This window comes from Cuculus canorus, chromosome 1 (assembly GCF_017976375.1).
Source record: "Cuculus canorus isolate bCucCan1 chromosome 1, bCucCan1.pri, whole genome shotgun sequence".
NCBI classification, from domain to species: Eukaryota; Metazoa; Chordata; class Aves; order Cuculiformes; family Cuculidae; genus Cuculus; species Cuculus canorus.
In genome coordinates, this window is record NC_071401.1 from 157,195,526 (window position 1) to 157,213,529 (window position 18,004).

An 18,004-nucleotide genomic window follows, 5' to 3' on the forward strand; every position below is an offset into this window, starting at 1 on the left:
ACTGTTGCATGCATATTGTGTAACTGCTTGCCTGGAAACCTCCGCCTCATGTTCTTTGTTGTATTGTAAATCTGAGTAGACTAAAGAGGCTATGTTTTTCTATGTTAATTTGGGAACTGTTCGTAATTGGCTATTGAAGTTTTACTCTTAAAGTAAGTGAGCCATATTCTGAGAAGAATAGGTGTACAGGTATGTACATGCACTCAAGAGGTGGATGAATATATTATAAAAGAGATATATCAGTTTTCCAGCTCTCAACCCCTGAGAGATTAAAGGCAACCATTCACCTGAAGGTTAACTCTTGCAGGATGTTATTTATGCTGTCCTGTTTCACTTCATACTACTATAGGCACTGTTCAGCTCATATGTCTTAGCTGAGATAGTAATAAACCACTGAACAAGAGAGACTTAGACCGCGACACTTTTTATAGGGACTTGTCTGACACAATTTAGCTCTCTAGGCTGCCCCGCATAACGTAATATAATGGTCTATGTGTATCTGAGCCATATTCAGTGTACATGTTACCTCAATTTGACTCACATTTTGTGACAATTCCCTGATAAGGGTGCTGAGGGAATAAGGGGTTAATAGCTCTGGGGGATAGGTGACTTTTTTTCTTTTGTCAAGCTAGAGTTGTTCTCAGTGTGATACCATCACCAGGACTTCTGGAACAGATGTGTATTTAGGGGAATGTGGCTGCTTGTGCCTAGAGCTAAAGCATCCCTAAGGCTTCATATACCCAAACGAATAGCTTTGTAGCTTTGGGATTAAATTTGCACTGGTATGAAAGACAAGCACAATGCTCAGTACTCTTAACAACATCTTATTCTAACAGTTTGAGGAAAAAACCCAAACCATATTATTACTGATATTACTGTTATCTATTCTATGGCAATGCTGAGAAGCTGAGGCTCCAATGTGGTAGGTGCTGTTCAGAATTAAAACAAGCCACCACTAGAGGTACATGTGATGCTTAAATGCAATTGTGATCACTAGTGTGGTCATCACAGAGATTTGGGTGCATGCTTCAGAGGGCAAGGGCTGGCCTGGAAGGAAGCAGTTTTTTTCTTCATGTGCTCTTCAGTTCGGATACTTCAGGAAATATTTCTAGGCATGTGGTGCTGACATTCCCACCTCAGTTATTCTGTTGCTGGTGACCACATGGCTGTCACCAGGAGACTTGCCTCTGGAGGCAACTAGTCCTGTCACAGAGGGATTGTAAGCTTTTTGCCTGCTGTGGACAGCGGGAGGTGAACTGCTCTGGAATTCTGGTTTCTTACCACTTCTGAAAATATGGCCGTTGCTGCCAGCATTGCAAGCAGTGTGCTTGATTTTGAGAGGAGAGTGAACCAGGGCAGGGCAGAGGTGGGACAAGCAGTTCTTCTGAAAAGCTGGGCTTGCACACACAGAGGTGAAACTTCTTCTCGGAAGGATGGAAACAAGTGGAATACACTACTTAAGGGAGAAGATCCAAAAGCAAATAGCTGGAGTAATGGAAAGAGTTTGAGTGAAAGCAAATTTTCATTTGAATATCGGGAAATCTTTGCTAGCAACTGACTTGATAGTGTGTGGAATAGCTCCCTAAGGGAAATCCAGTAGTGGAAGCCTAGACCATCAGTTCTGGTCTCCAAAACTGGACTGGACACAGGAGAACACACTGCAGGCCAGGAAATGAACTTGCTTTGGCTGGGACAGTTTATGGGTGTGTGACCTTGCACTGTAAAAAAAAAACAGTGTGAGAATTGCAGTGACCTCAGAGAACACAAGTTCCTTCAAATCCAGCATTGATTTTCCATCTCTCTTCTACACATGAAGGTGCTTCTTGGCAGTGCAGTGATGGTGGCGGAGTCACCAGGATATGCACTTGCCTTTCCATTCAATCCTGTTGCTTTTTCCCTTCAGGGGTCTGTTAAGAAACTGTGCAAGAGACTCTGAGATGCAGAGCATGTGAAGAGGGGAGGGATAGATCTACTTCTCACCAGCAGGAATGGGAGGGAGCAGATCCATACTGTTCATGAGGCCTATAAAGCTATATTGATTTAATTAATTGAAACTCACTCCGACCCCTGATATGGCAGAGGCAGGGAAAGCGGAAGGAATAGACACCTTTCTGCCAGGCTTGGTCTTACTTCACTTGTGCCCTCTGCTCCCCTGGAAGTCCTCTGCCCAGTAGCCTTTACAGCACAGACAGGAGGCACTTTTTTGCTTTCTCATGCTGATGACTAGTCCCAGTGGACATCTCTGTCTCTTGCCAGATTTATCCCCAGGAAGCCACCCTCCTAAAGGTCTTTACAATTCTCTCTGGTGTTCCTTGCTCATGCTAAGGTGTATTACCACTGGGGTGTACAGGGCAGTATGGGGAGGGTGGTGGCAAATAACTGTGGTTTTAAAAGTAAATAATTTAAGCAACAACCTCTCCACCCAGGTAATCAGAGTGAACAAACATTCTGCATGTCAAAGGTGTTCCTGGAGATAAAGGTTAGCACAATAAGTCTCCTGCTTTCTTAGCTTTATCTAGTGTTCAGGACTTAATGCCACCTATCTCTCTGCTAAAGGCAAAGTCTTGCCCCTCAAAGTAGCAGTGCCCCAGTAGAGGTTACCACTCATTTTTCAAGTGGAAGTCTTTATACTGACTCGATATGACAGAGTATGGTGTTTTCCATGGGAGCTGGATTTAACCCCTAAAACTTTGTCCTTGACTCATACTGTGCAGTATTTGTCTGGGGGAGAAGAGAAAAGGGACAGATATGGACAAAAATTCTAATGGCTAGGAAATTCAGCCTTATAGTTGCAAGTTGCACTTGTTCTTGCAAAGCAGGCTGAGGCTTTTATTTTTCCTTTTCTTTTTTTAATTACCCATGTAAATACTGCTTACTGGAGCAAATCTTAGTTCTGCTGCTGAAGATTTGGCCTTGTGACCTTCCTGCTGTTTATTGACAGGCCATTACCATGTTGTGATGGTTGCCTAGCAAGGTAGTAACAATTGTGCTGTCACTGTGCCACACCAGAGGGCTATGAGACTGAAACTCTGTAGTACTTGTTTTGCAACAGTGCAGTGCCCGCATCAGTGCATCCCCAAGTCATGAGTGTAGGCATGGTGACATAGTTACTATGTATGTGCTCACCTAATCTGTCACCAAGTGCCCTACAGTGGCTCCCTGAACTGGTGTTGCCAGCATTCCCGCAGATCAAGCCTTGTTGTGCTCATAGAGACAAGAAGTAGAGTGCCTGTTCTGTAGACCTATACAACTGATCACAGAACCATGTTCAAGAGTAATTCCTTACATACGAAACCATCCTTTTGTCTGTAGTACAGTTATTTTTGCGTTATGACATAATGATCAAGACCATGGCATGTAAGAGTCCATGGGCAGTGATATAGAAACCTTCTTGTGGATGGCAGTGTTAGGGGCAAAGATAACTAACACCACTTCTGTTGCATAACTTGAAAGCTTATCAATGGATAGACGACAGAAAGTACTTGCCAGGGGGCAGTGGGGGGAATCCTGTTATCAGCAAGTACTTCTAGTGGGGTACCTATGGAGGTAAACTTTTAGCCTAGTGGTAATGAACTGATTTATCAGGAAGATTTAATTGCTGGCATATTTGCATGTCACACAAATAAATAGTAGAGAGGGCAACAACAGCAAGGTGAGCTCAAATTGCACAGGCCGAGATGTAGCTCTTGAGTGCATTTCAACAGCAAAATGCCATGACTACCTTCGTGTAGCAAAGTGTCTATGTAGGATGTGCCAGGGAGATTGGAGACAGTATCCTGGAGCACGGTGTGGCTATGGAGGACATGGACATCACAAAAATAATCTTGAAGCTAAAAAACTCAAGCATTTAGGAATGACATCTCTCCTGTATGTAGGAGGGGAATAGCAAGTGGGATATTTTCATTTTTTCAGTCCAACTAACCTCTGTGTCTGAGTTGAGCAGCAGAAGTATAATTTGGCACCCTTTAAACTCTTGGTCCCCTGACCGAGGGGGACCAGATTAGTGTATTGTCATGTCAGGGACCAGATTAGTGTATTGTCCAGCCAGCCCACACCTGTAGGATTCCTGACCCTGGAAATGAGGTACACAGGTGAGAACAGAAGGATTTGTGCCTTCTGCCATGCTCATAAGAGGAAAGGTAGTTGTAAAGGACCTGGAGTACAAGCATGGCTGGTGAGATCATACTGGAGTACTGTCTTCTGTTTTCTTGTTTGTATGTCTGAAAGGATGCTGAAAGCTAGAAAGGACTCAAAATGCAGTTTGTACAACAGAAAGTTAAGAATTGACTTAATCACAGTCTACAAATCCTTCACTTAAGAGAGAGATTCCTAATTGTAAACAACACTGGCAGAAAAGGTCTCGTAGAAATCTGAGTTACACCTACACTAATAAATAAAGTGAACCTGGGTCAGGTCTCTGAACCTGAAAGCAAGTGGCACAGCATCCCTCTGTATAAAATTTCTTCTCCCTCAAAGAAGGCAGCCTTGCCCAAATAACCTGTTGGGAAAAATGCCCTGACTTGTGGTGTCAGACTCAGCCCTGCTGGTGTTAGGAGAGTACTAGCTGCCACAAGCCAGAACTTGCCACGAAGCATATTAAGAGTTTAGCAATGCAGAAAATTGCAATTCAGGGCTTGAATACATGGCTTAAGCTGTTTAACTTACTAAAACAAGAGTCACCTTAGTGGCTGGTGGTTGAAGGCCATCTAGAAATAGGGTGTGTTTTCAAAACTATGAGGCTGGTTAGCCAGTGGGACAGTTAAGGGGTGGTAAGTTCCTTGTCACCTGCAGTCTTTCAGTCCATCTTGGATGGCATCCTAAAAAGACAGAGATGTAGGAGAAACCATGATTTTAGTGTGGGCAGGAGAGGGCCAAAAGGTGAATGCTGTGCACAGAGTCAGAGCAGGTATCTGCAGTGTCCAGCAGATGCACCTGTATCCCTGAAGGGTGTGACCACTACAGGGAAAGCCTTTGTGAAAACCTTCATATGATTGGAAAGAGATTTATTCTCCATCATCACTACTAGGAGCCCTAAGCTCTTTGGAAAGCACTTGATTAAATCTCTCTGCCTCCAGGACAGGAGATGGAAGCAGCACTCTGTGCTCCCTGCTGCTCTCTTCTGTGGGAGGTTTCAGTGCCTACACATAGCTCAGTAACTGAGACAGGCTGTGGGGACTCAGAAGAAGAGACAGAAGCTTTCTGGGGTGGATGTAGGCATTCCAAGCCATGGCTGTTTACCAAGAAGTGATGGAATAAGCTGGCTGAGAACCTGCATTCATCAGGTCACTTCCCCTGGATGTACCTTTTGGTTATGTGCTAGTGAGCCAGTGTTTGAGTCAGGGCCCCACTGATAGCCTTGGTGAGAGGAAGTGGAGAAGGAATAGTGCAGGAATTTTCCCATTAGGAAATACAGTAAAGAAGACCTGATTGGAGGTATGACTCCTCTGACATCTTTGCCTCCATTTGCCAGATAAGCAATTGGTGCTGTCTGGGACACCTTGTGTCCTACCAGATTTGATCTGCAAGCCACAAGATATTTTCTTTAGCAGCAACAAAAAGGCATCGGTAACATTTTTGTCCTAGAGGATGTTGAAGCCTCTTGAGGACCACATTTGAGCTTTTAAAAGAACAGGCTCCAGATCTTCAATGCAGAGGTAGAGCCTCTGTAAAAATGGCTGTGAAGGGTTGTGGGGAAATTCAATCACTTTAGAGTTTCATTTTCATTTAATGATTATTAAATGCATTTTAATCTGTGAAGAGAAGGGGACAGCAGATCTGTTCCAGCAAAGCTTTGAGATATTCATTTAAGGTCTGTAATAGACTCTGGGTGGAAAGAAACACTGGTAAATTCCAGAATGGTTTTGTTGAGAATCTTAGCAATATTGCACTTCAAACATGACAGTCATCACTGTCACTGATTGCAGAGGGAGGTGTAATCCTGGACTGCTCTGTTAGCCCAAAACAGGAGATTTTCCAAGGCTGTAATACTAAAACATGCTGTACAGTAGGACGGAGGGCTTTTCCTAGAGCTGATTGAAGATTGCACAATACAAGCTGGATTTCAGACACCCATTAGCAGAGCCCTAGGGCATCCTTAGAATTGCAACACAGGCAGACTTACCAGGAGTGGTAAAGGGCTATAGCACAGGCGAGTGACCTGTTTTGGGTCCATGAAAGGGAAGTGGATCTGACCTGTGACTGCATCCAGTCATGAACTGAAATGATAGGCGTTGTGAAAGTTGGGATTTTGAAAGTCAGGATTGTGGTGCATTGGTAAAGATGCATATGAGGCTTCAGGACTGAAGGGAGTAATTAAGGATGTTTGTTGTGTCCAGCACTCGATTAATGAAGGACTGACAGACCAGCTCTGCAATCTCTGTTTTAATCCAACCTTTTAAAAGCTAATTTCAAACAAAAGCAAACCAGAAAACTCTTGCTTTAAAAGAGAGGAGGATAAGTGAGAAGCCCCTAATCAAATATTCTGCTAACTCAAAGATCCTTCGGTGATAGTCATGCAGAGAGGCAGAGGTGAGCCTTCCCACTTCTTGCCTCATGCTGAAGACCAACCATGAGTGACTGCAGCATGTTTAAGTAGAGTCACAGCTCTTCCAAAGCCACTGTCTTTACCATTGACCTAACCCTTAACCCTTAATCCTCACCCACCGTGTCTCCATTGTAGCTTACTTTACACACACATCAGCCTGGTGGGAGCAGCCACTACCAGCTGTGTTGTTTCCAGCCAGTCTTTCTAGTTTCACAGCCTCTGCGAGGCTGCAGACTTTTTTTTTTTTTTTTTTTTTTTTTTTCACGTGTGTGTCATCCAGGAAACACACACACTTCTTTCTCTCCAGCCGCATCTTCTCCCTTGGTCAGTGATTCTGTAACTTGTGTGAAAGAATTTCAAGCAAAGCAAACTACAGTCAAATTTAAAAAAAAAAAAAATTATAGGAATTAGAAATGGGAAAATCTTGCTAGCTCTTCCAGTCCATCTTCTCACATTCTAGCCCAGAATAGTTCCTTTGAGATTCTTGCCTACAGTACCTTTTCCAGTGTATTATCCAGTCTGATTGTGTGTGATTTAAGCACTGGGCATCCTTTACTTCCCGTGAAAGACTGTTCCACAGATGACTACTTTTCACTGCTTGGAAGACGTTTCTGGAGTTTTCTTTCCATTCTGCCTGACCTAATTTCTCTAAGCTCTGCCCGTGGTAACACACTAGCCAAATATTCTCCTTCCTTCATGCTTAACCTCTTCAGGTGGTGGCAAATAATTCTTCAGTCAAGCTGTTTAGCCACGATGCTTAATACTTAGTTGTAAAGCTGGGCAATTATAATCCTTGGCTAGCTAGAAAAGACTAATGTTTAGATTAGCATGTTAAAAGGTGTGCAGAACACAAAAGGCATTGCTAGTAGCATTGCCTCTTTATTACAATAGTCACTTGACACATCCTGTCACAAGGTTTAGCTTTGGTTGCTTTTGACTATGCCAAACTTGGAGTCTAGTCTAAATCTGCCCCTCTACAGTTTATACCTATTTCCCCTAGTCCTATCACCACAAGCCTTTGTAAACAGACACCGCCCAGCTTTCTTGTAGCCCCTTCAGGTACTGGAAGGTCACTATAAGGTCTCCTTGGAGCCTTCTCTTCTCCAGGCTGAACAACCACAACTCTCTTAGACTGTCCTCCTGTGTTATGAAGGAGTGAAAAGGGATCTAAAACCCTTATTAAATCTGAGATAAAAGGAGATATCTTCACTCATCAATAATTACTGGGATATCTAGAAGGACAAAAGGTGCAATTATTATATCTAGCACCATTGTTTTCAAAGCACCCACTGTAACATAAACCCTCTGCTCAGTGCTGTAAAGAAAGCTAATTTATTATTCCCTTTAAATTGGCATATTAGACCTTGGCTCCTCTGACCTGTGCTCACTACCTTCTCAGTTCTGTCAAGGAAGCCAACCTGAGAAACTTACTTCTGCCTTCTGGCCTCCCTGGTTGCTATACCTTTTGCCATGCTGCCTCTTTATTCATTAATCCTTCCCCCTCCTAGTTTTCTCCCTCCCCTTTTTTTTCTTGCCAAAGCAAGGAGTTTTTAATAGTTAAAGAACGAAAAGACCTCCCACGCCTCGCCTCAAAAAAGCTAACACTCTTTCTTACTCACTCTTTTTGATTTCCAAACCTCTCCTGCTAGCTTAGAGTCTTCCTTTGAAGCACTGATTCCTCAAATACTAGGATGTGAGTATAACTTTAGTAAACTGTATAGTTTCAATGGCCTCAAGGGGACAATCCATGTGAGTAAATAATTCAGATGTGGGATGGAGACCATGACATTTAGCAGAGGTGGAAAAGTTTTCTGTTGGATATTGTGATGTGGTTGAAATCAAGATATTACAAGAGAATATACTGACTTCAATGAGGATGGAGTAGTAACTGCCTTGCAGAAAATTTTAACTGTAGGCTTGAAGGTCTTCAGGGTGCCTAGGTGTGCCTAGGTCATAGTGATGCAGGTGGATTGACTAGATAATCTTAGGAAACTTGCTCTAGTTCTGCTTATTCTGATTTACCATAGGTAAATGAAGGAAAAGATAAATTGAAGCAAAGAACAATTGCTTTGACTTTCTCATTTCTGTACACGAAACCAAACTGCAGTGAGCTTCAGCTGTACTGTTTCAAATACATTTGCTTTAAAACTGTTATTAAATGTTTCTTTGTATCCAAGATCACCTGCATATGTGATGTACCCTTTGCAAAGACTAATTTTAGATGCTTGAGTTTTGTCATTATCAAACAGTGTCTCTTTCCCACCAGCTTTGTGCCAATTCCAACATCAATAAGGATCAGCTGTGCTGCAGATTTGCATCTGTGAGAATCACTCTGAAGACCCAGCTTTATAGCGTAAGGAAACAAGAACTATTTTTGAGCTATCAGTCCAGCCACGGCAACATGGAGTTCAGCACAGCTCACTCTACACCATTTCTGGATTGAGGTTTGCACCCTGAGTTGTGCTCCATATTGCTGGAGTGAAATTGCTAGCAACACCCAATTAAAACAAGCACTGAATGTTTACTCCCCATCAGTGCCATGGCTTTGACTGCAGCCTAAATGCACCACTAATGACTTGGCCGATGGGAGGGGAAAATTACGTGTCAGAGCCAAGTACGTAACTAGGAATTCGGGCCATCAGCCAGCTTGTTAGATCACACTGTGTGCCTCTAATGAAATGCATTGATTTGTGACTCTTACAATAACATTTTTAGGAAATCATTTACTGGCTATTTATTTGTGTGTTGGAGCAGCCTGATAAGTTTGGAAAACTAAAGCAAACACTATGCTTATAAATCAAGAGCAAAATTTTAAGAATGAGGTTAATTAACCATTGGAATAGCTTTTCTAAGGATGTGATGGGTTTTACGTTCTATTCTGCTGCTCGGTCTGTACTAGTTAGTTGTATAAAATATGCGCTATAGCTCCAGCAGGAGATCTGTGTACCACTAGAAACGATTGTCTGAAGTTCTTTGAGTTCTGTTACACTCAAGACGAGACTGTTGTAGTGGTCCCTCTTGATGGTAAAAAAACCCCATGAGTCTGACAACCATTATGTCTGGGTGTTTATGATTCTGTGGAGTAACAGACTGAGATTCCATGAGTGGTAGATTTAAAACTGGCAACAATTTTCATAAAGAGGACTACCAGATTACAAAGACACATGCTGCAGAAATGCATGCTTTGACAATCCTGTGGCTGAGATAATGTACTGTGATGAATTAACAAGCTCCAAAAGAATTAACCCATCAATAAAATTAAAGACTTGGTACATTTGAAGGCATCTAGTCAGATCTCAAGAAATTTCTTAGCCACTACGTGTTCAGTCAGAGAGAAAGAAATAGTGGGGAGAGTCCACAATGACCTTGTAGTATTTCACTGGATACCTCAGAAAAGCATATAGGGATAGTGAGCAGTGGATAAGGGAAGTGTTTACCTACTTGGTAGGTTACCTACTTGGAGGTTGTATGGCTGCATTCCTGGATTGGATCCTCTTCAATAGCCTTACATATCTGTATAAAAATTTGTCTTTTTCTTGTCTGCTTACATTCCATTTTTGACTAAATTTCATAAATAACATTTTTTCCTGTGTGCTCAGGTGAACATCCTAGAGTTGCCAGAGTTGAAGTACTCTGTGAAAATCAACCCACTTTAAATAGTCTTGTGTTTCCTACCAAGAAAATGAGGCATCTAGAATCTCTAGTGAGTACTCAAAGTCTGTGTTGCTGCATTTGATTTTTTTCTTTTCAGGCTGCTTTCGAAGTACTTTTTGAATGGTTGATAACCATAAAGATTAGAAAAGAATCCAGTCAAGTAAGATTTGTTTTGAGAAAGAAGGAAAAAAAAAAAAGAATAGAGGAGGGAGGGGAAATTGGTTAGGTCCAAACCGCTGGCAAGCTTGTTTGTTTGTCTTTAGATGCATTTACTTATTCCAATTCAATCTTTATTTCTCTTCTGCCACAGACTTGATGTTTAGCAATGTAAGCTGTTCATGTTTAAAAACAGAATTCACCTTTAAATGTGCTTAGGCTAGAAAAAATATGCCCGATGAGGTCATTTGCAGAGCAACAGTTAATGCATCATGCAAGCAGCTAAATAAAGGTTACAATCTGAGTGGAATTATTCAGAGCTCAGGGGAAATCTGGCATTTACAGTCTGTCGCTGGGTTTGAGAAGTCTGGCTCTCTTGGTGTTATTGCCACCCAGAGACATTCTGCTTTCTGTGTGGCAGTAAGGGAGGAGACTGCCGTGCTGGATGGTCTTCCTGTAAAACTAGCAAAAATAGGAGCGGTGGGAAGTGTAATGTGCAAGGAATGTGTGGAATGAGAGGTGAGTATGAGCCCATCTTTGTCCAGGTTTCACAGAGCAATGTTATGGTTGTAAATAGCCACTCTTCCTCCTCTCTTTTCCTCTTCAGGGCAGCTGAAGAGACGATGTCAGGACAGCGTATGATCCCTGAGGGAGGAGGGCTGCATGGAGGGCTATGAAGAATCTGGGTGTGCCTCTTGAGACCTGCCAGTTAAGTATTGCAATTTTGGGGCTCAGTCTGGTAAAGGCTCCTCACTCTTCTTTTCCATCAACATCCTTGGGAGTTGAGAGTGTCACTTTGGGACACTTCAAGTATGTATGTGATACAGCCAGGATAAAAATGCATCACTTTATAAAGGTCTGAGCTTTTTTAGAGCTGGCAGTCTCCATAGAGGCGTTATGCTAAGATTGTGTTTTGCATTTTGTTTCCTTGTTTTGTTTCTATAAGCCAAGAACTAGGCTGATTGTACAGGAAATCAACAGTTATCAGCATTCACTTCAATGGGCAAGCTTTAAACGAGTCACCAGGGACTGGCTGTTGCCGAGTTCAAAGAGAAAGACACATCCAAAACCTCTAGCCAAGCCAAGTTATGGTGGGAAATATCAGATACAAAGAAGAAAAAATTGGAAGGCACAGTAGGGTGAAAGACAGATACAGTTTGGTTTTCCTGTCCATAATTGGTCAGATTAATAATGAGGTTAAAATCGAGATTTTTTTTTTAAAAAAAAAAGAAAACCAACATAAAATTTTGCTAATGGAGGTTTGTTGATCATCAGGAAACGTGCTCTGGTGCTGGCATTCTATGAGCTGTGTGCAATAATCTGGGGATGTAAACACATTGAGAAAGTTAATTTGGCACTTAACAAAATATTGGAAAATGTATTAGAAAGAAGAGCTCTGTGCAGGGCAGAAGGTGGAGCAAATGCTAAGCTTGTGCATTCATTCTTCTTTTTTTCTTTCTCAAACGATTTCAGAAATCTCTCCAGGCTCAGATAACTCAAAGAGAAGGACCTGCCTCCCGTATCACAGACAAGGTAAAGAGTTTGTGGTCATAAAAATGGGAAAAATGAGGAAGATAGAAAGGCAAAAAAAATAAAGGGAAGGAACAGAAGTCTAAACTTGGGCGTTGCTTCCGTCCCAGCAAACATGACTCCAAAAAGAAGACTAGAGAAAGATTGCCATCTTCTGGAAGGATAAATATCTGCCGTTACTCAGAATACTATATCTAATATATGCATACTTTTGAAACTATGGCATACTTCTGATAAATTTATTTTTCAACCTGAATTCTTATCCATATAAATCCAATTCAGTCTCATTTCATCTCTATATATACACCGTGATCCCAGCTTTAGAAACTGACATAGCATCCTGGATTTTAATGAGATTCTCATCAAGCTTAAAATTAAGAACACATTAACATTAAAGATTATCAGTAGAGAGATGGACTTTATCTATTCTTGAGCCTGAAAACTAATTTGTTCTTTTTTTAACTGAACATTTAGAAGCCAAACTTAAGGTGTCCAAATGAGGAGAGATTGAACAATGTAAAAAAAAATAATTGCCACTCTCCTTTTAAACAGCATCAGCTGTTATTCTACCTACTTCAGTAAATTAAATACATCTGTGTCAAACAGAACCTTTTTATTAATGAAAAACCCTGCAGGCAGTCCATGGAACACAGAAACATTTAGCGTTGCTTTCAGTTAGCCCATCTTAGAAATGATTATCTATAATAGAGGAGCTTATGTAGTGACTAGGATTAAGATAGCTGCAGAGCTACCGACTGTTCTGCTCAGGGCAAGAAGGGTCAGGAGCCCATGACAGCACAGCCCACGTACGGGACTGCAAACCTAACAATTCTGCCTGCTGCCTGCACTGTGTAAGGCTGTCGCAGTCTGTACTGTCACCCAGAGCTATTTGTACACCTGCCTCCCAGCCATCCCAGCGGAGGATGAGAGCAGAGGGACCACTGGTTCCCTCTGTTCTGGCAGAGCAGAAGGGCAGGCATATAGGGAATCCACCTGGCTTCCTCCCAGCAGTGGTTGCAGCCTCACTTTCTTGGAACTGGGCAAAGAAGACAGGGTGTGTATTTTTGCGATGCTCATCTCCCTTGCAGTTTTATTCAGTGCAGCACTGCTCCATGATCTCTAGTGACAGTTAATTCCTGCGAGAGGTGATGCCATCCTCACTTTTCACTGCTCTGATACTAAGCAAGGTCTATCAACACCTTCAGGTATTGTGAGAGCCTTTATATTTTCAGGACAGGAGCTCAGATGAAGGTTTGGGTGAGTGTGAATCTTTCTGTCACTCCTTACTAGTCTCCCAAATTAATCTGGTGTGAAGCTGCTGGAAGTTAGGATTCCTGGTGAACTTCGTGCTTTGGTAAATCTGCCACTACAAGGAACTTTCCCCTGCTCCTGTCCTTCGAGTACTGGGCTTCTGTCACTCCACTGTTTCACACGCATCTGTCACGGTGGTGATCTCTTTGTTCCAGTCTGCCTTTCAGCAGGCTTCTGCTGAGGGGCTGCTTTTCTCACTAAAATCTCCAGTGCTCTGGAGAGACCTGGACTGGCATCTCTTCAGGGTCTGAACTCAGCTCTCAGAGCAGATGCAGTGGCATAAACTTTCCTCTCCCAATTTTTTTGTTTCTCCCCTTTCTGTGACTGACAGGTCTGGCCAGGAATATATTCCAGGGCTGGGGAGCCTTTGCCATTCTGCTGAGGCAGTGCACAGGGCAAGGGGTGACGATGCCAAGCGTGCTGGCAGTTTCTGTACTAAGGTCACTCATCCGCTGAAGCACTGGGCAGAAACACGCCAGCTGACTTCATAGAAGTTCCCAAACAGCCGCTACATGGAGGTGGCAGGGATCTTTCTGTGTTTTACAGAAACTTCCTACTCAGTCAATACAGGTCACTCTTCTGGACTTAATCCCAGTGAACAGCACCAATCACTTCCCATATAATCTCCCAGACCAGCTGTGCTGTGATTGCATTGTGGATTACAAAATGACCGTTTTCCACAAAACAGCTGCTGGCTGGAGGGATAGAATTTAATGATCACTGGAAGGGGGAGGGGAAGAGGCGAAGAAAGTGGGTTTGAAGCAATTTGGTTTCTTGGAGGATCTAGAGATGAGCAAAACAGCAGACAAAGCGTGAGTCCCATTTCTGTACTGCTCCTCCAAATTAACAGAACTTCAAGGACTTGATGGCAAGGTAAATGCAATTTTCTTTCCTTTTGGGGCTATCTAGATACCCTAGTCAGTTGTTGTCAGTAAGTGCTAGGCTTTTGTGGAGGGAAACTTTTCTGACAATGTTCTCATGAAAGAGTAGTTCATATTTTCTTCGCATTCCTTATGTTTTCTGCATCCTTGATCCAATTCCTTCGTCTGACTCATTTGTTTCTTTGCCTTTTTCATTATCACTTGTTCTGAAATTATATGTTCTTTCAGCTACTATCACAAATCAATTGCAAAGAATATTTTCCCCACTATTGAAGATTTAAACTAGAAAAATTATTTTTGTCAATATTATGAGTGGAAAGGTCTTTTTTTTTTTAAATAACATTATGAGCAAACCGAAACCTGATGACAGAAAATCTTATAATCCAGCACTGACAAAAAACTGAAAAACTTTTTGTGCTGAAGGTTTCTATTTTCAGATAAAAAATCATGGTTTTGAGGACCATGCAATTTTATCTGTAATTTCCTTTTCAGTCATAAGCCAAATTTTTCACTGAAAAAACTTTCAGTAAGGAATTAGCCACCAACCCTAGCCAGAAACTTTCACATAATTACCTGTTCTGAGTTGGTATCTGCTCTGTGAAAATGGTGCTATTCAACATGCCTTCAGATCATGGAAGTCATTACTTATAGTATTACTAAGACTTTACTATTTCCAGAGTGCATCATCTCCATTGCTGAAAGAAAGAAATGCTCTGGTGAAGAGACAAAAGAAGGCAGAGCATAAAACAATACAAGATTTTTTTCGGGAACTGGGTATTTTCTTTCCTTCAATGAGGATGTTTTAGATCAGGTACTGTTTTCTCAGCCCTACTTTGCAAGAGGAGCTTCAACACCATCTTTATTCACCACATTTCTGAGCTTGCTAATTAGCAGAACAATTGTTTCTAACTGCACCACTTTTAGCTGCAGCGCAGTTACAAACAATGCAAAACTGAGTCTTGTATCATTTATTTTTAGTAGTGTCCACAATATGCTGGGCCTTTCTCACACATTCAGTGTTGGTTGAGTCAATCGGAGTTATGTCAAGAGGACTGGCAGTGGGCAATGTCTGTACAAACTGAATCTATTCATGGGCAAATAGATGTTGAGAGTCATAAATAGGAAAAGGTGGGTGTATCTGGATGAAGTTTTGCCAAACACAGGGAGTGCCATGTGGGAAGAGGCATACGTTGATTACATGAAAGTTGATGTGTGGGTAGATGACATCTAATCAATCCATAGAGTGGTAAGTTAGGGTTCTCAAAAGTCAGTGCAGGGTTTTGCAGGAACCATAAAATTTTAAGCTTCCCTCTGAGTGAGAAGACCACAAGACCCTGGTACACAAACTGCTTTCTGAATTACTTTTTCTGATGAGATAAACTGGGAAGAGTGTTTGTGGCAATGTTTGTTCTCAAAAAAACCACTTTGGCACTTTGTGTGAGAGCAGAGACGCTGTCAACCCACCATCATACCAAATTTCTGATGCGCAGAACAGTGTTCTCTCAGGTGGGAAGTGCTGCTATGGGACTTAAACTCAAGCTGCCAAGTCTGGTTAGCTGGATGTCCCTCATGAGCAGGTCATTGCTATGATGAGTCACCTTCAGCAATCCAGAAACATTTTCCTGCCTTTCACACCTGCGAAATGAACACACTCTGTGCCTCCCTAGGTACAGTAATAAACTGCTTGGAAAAGTGTTTTGGGGCACTTCGCAACAAGAATTCTCATTTAGTTGGACAGAGCATCCATCATGCCCCACCTGAAGGCAATACGTGGCATTTGGAGAAGTTGGTTAACAGTTTTCCCCTGCCATGTCTGAGATGGAGTGACTATGATGTCCCTTTCATTTTGCTCATGTGCTCACACATCCTGATGAGCTCAGCCCTGAGAAGACTACTGGGTCACCCTCTGTACAGATATTGAGGGAACTTTGAAATTGTTGAAAGTGACCTATTGTTTCACCACCCTGGCTTTCAGGAAATGGTTCTTTTATGCTGGGTGAGCAGTTGTGATGTTGTGTGGAGGATGGCTTGCTCGTATTGCCTCCTCACAGGTGCACACTGGGAAAAGCTGAAATTCAGAAGGCTAGGTGGGACAAGTGGCTGGTTTGATAGTCCTCATTTGTGTATTGTAGATGGAGCTGCTGAAGGGACTGCCATGGCATCGTGGTTTTCTGGCTGTCATCCTGAACCTGCTGGCTCTCACCCTCTCCACAACTGCCTTGCTTGTCAGCTACTGGTGCACTGGGACCCAGAAAGTGCCCAAACCCTTGTGTGGGAAGAGTAAAGACACTAAATGCATCGGTGTCCCCATGCCACATGACGCAGGTGCTAGCAATGTTTCATCCCAGGATGTGGTGCACTACAGCTGGGAGACCGGGGATGATCGCTTTGCCTTCAGATACTTCCACACGGGGATGTGGCTTTCCTGCGAAGAGAGCATGGAGGGGCCAGGTAGTGTCTTGCCCAGGCAGCCACAACTTCTTGCCTTGTACTTACTCTATAGGATTTTGGAAATGAAAGACAGGAGGTTGACAACATTTGGGAGAAAAGCCTTCTCCATTTTCCTAGATGGCATTGGCCCTGTTCTCCTTAAGTGACCAAAATGAAAGGTTTTGTGAATTGAACAGGGAACAGACTTTTAAAAAATAAAAATAAAAGAAAAAAATAAAAATGAAAATTTAAAAAAATAAAAATAGAAATACAAGTACTGCTTTATAGATACAGAGAAATCCTGGAGGATCTGAACCCGGAAGGGCTAAAGCTAGGAGGCAAATTGACTTAAAGATTAGAGCTGCAGTATTCCAATTCTTTTATTTGTTTTTGTCATATTGTGACAGGTTTCATTTGTAATTTTTGACTAGTATCTGGGACTGGCACTGTAAACCCTGGAGTGCCAGGGGCTGGTCATACAACCTGTGCTAGACCCCTTTGGTGCTGCCTTTCATCCTTGACTTGCTCCTGCCCAGCCCTGCTGAACTCCTTCCACTGAAACATGTGCTATGCCACTACAGGTAGATGCTCTGCAGTGCACAGATGCTCTTTACAGCCTGGCACACACATCAAGGGTTAGAACTGACCTGGAAGGTGGCCAATAGGAAGATCTGTATCTAAAGATACAGTGATGAAAGTCACTTTCACCAGGTCCACTCCCCTGAGCCCACTGCCCTCCCTTCAGATGTCCCGAAGCACAAACATCTCACCTTCTTTAACTAAGCCGTTGTGCTAGAATAGCATTTCTAATTTTCTTATCTGTTGCTGTCAGAGTTTGAAAATAAAGAACTGGTGAATAAAAGCAGACAGAAGGAGGTGGGAGCAGGAGGGAATGTGCTTGAAACTCTCATGTCCTAACGAGAGGTCTGCTTCATTATGAGCATTTCCAGACATGCTGTGGAAGGAGATGTGTTTATTCGGGACTGGCTTGAGTTGGGGTGTGTTTCCATGCTGCTTGTGGAAATGGGACTATATCCCTTGATAGCTTTCTCTGAAAGACTTGTCTAGCCACCGGGCAGTCCTGGAGTTACCCTGTTGCCTGAAGGAACACGGAAGGCATGTTACATCTGGATCACGGCAGAGCACAGGGTAGAGAGCACATAGTCAGTCTCAGTCTCCCGCTTCCTGTAAATTGAATACAACCCACACAGAACTGTAGGTCTTTGAAGCAAGAGCGTGGACAATGACAGCAATGAAAATAGGCTACTATGAGCAAAATGAGTTTGAGCTAAGCCGGAGAAAGGATTTCATTATTCAGGCTAATCTCAGTGTCAATTTAGATGAGCCATTTCTGAATAACCTCATTAAAGTTCTGGGTGAAGTAGCAAACTGTAAGTTAATGAGAACTGCAGATGGCACTAAACTGGGTAGCAGCCTGAGAGCTGTGGATGACAGAAGTAATACAGGAGATTGAAAGAGATTAGAACTGGGGGTGGAA

At 42.6% G+C, this 18,004-nt stretch overlaps 1 protein-coding gene across 9 annotated transcripts in view; it reads left to right on the forward strand.

Moving 5' to 3' along the window:
• The window catches only part of GSG1 (germ cell associated 1), a 92,476-nt gene that overhangs the window by 69,226 nt on the left and 5,246 nt on the right, over nucleotides 1-18,004 (forward strand). For 5 of the 9 annotated variants that reach the window (XM_054057019.1, XM_054057040.1, XM_054057027.1 and 2 more), the window contains 5 exons: nucleotides 8,811-8,897; nucleotides 10,144-10,247; nucleotides 10,962-11,060; nucleotides 11,825-11,887; nucleotides 16,209-16,527. In XM_054057019.1, coding sequence (XP_053912994.1) covers nucleotides 11,028-11,060; nucleotides 11,825-11,887; nucleotides 16,209-16,527 — 415 coding nt within the window. In that variant the 5' untranslated portion in view covers nucleotides 8,811-8,897; nucleotides 10,144-10,247; nucleotides 10,962-11,027. Of the gene's footprint in view, nucleotides 1-8,201; nucleotides 8,238-8,810; nucleotides 8,989-10,143; nucleotides 10,248-10,673; nucleotides 10,874-10,961; nucleotides 11,061-11,824; nucleotides 11,888-13,881; nucleotides 14,069-16,208; nucleotides 16,528-18,004 lie in introns of those variants that run through there. The other 4 variants (XM_054057035.1, XM_054057054.1, XM_054057046.1 and 1 more) reach the window with 4 other exon arrangements.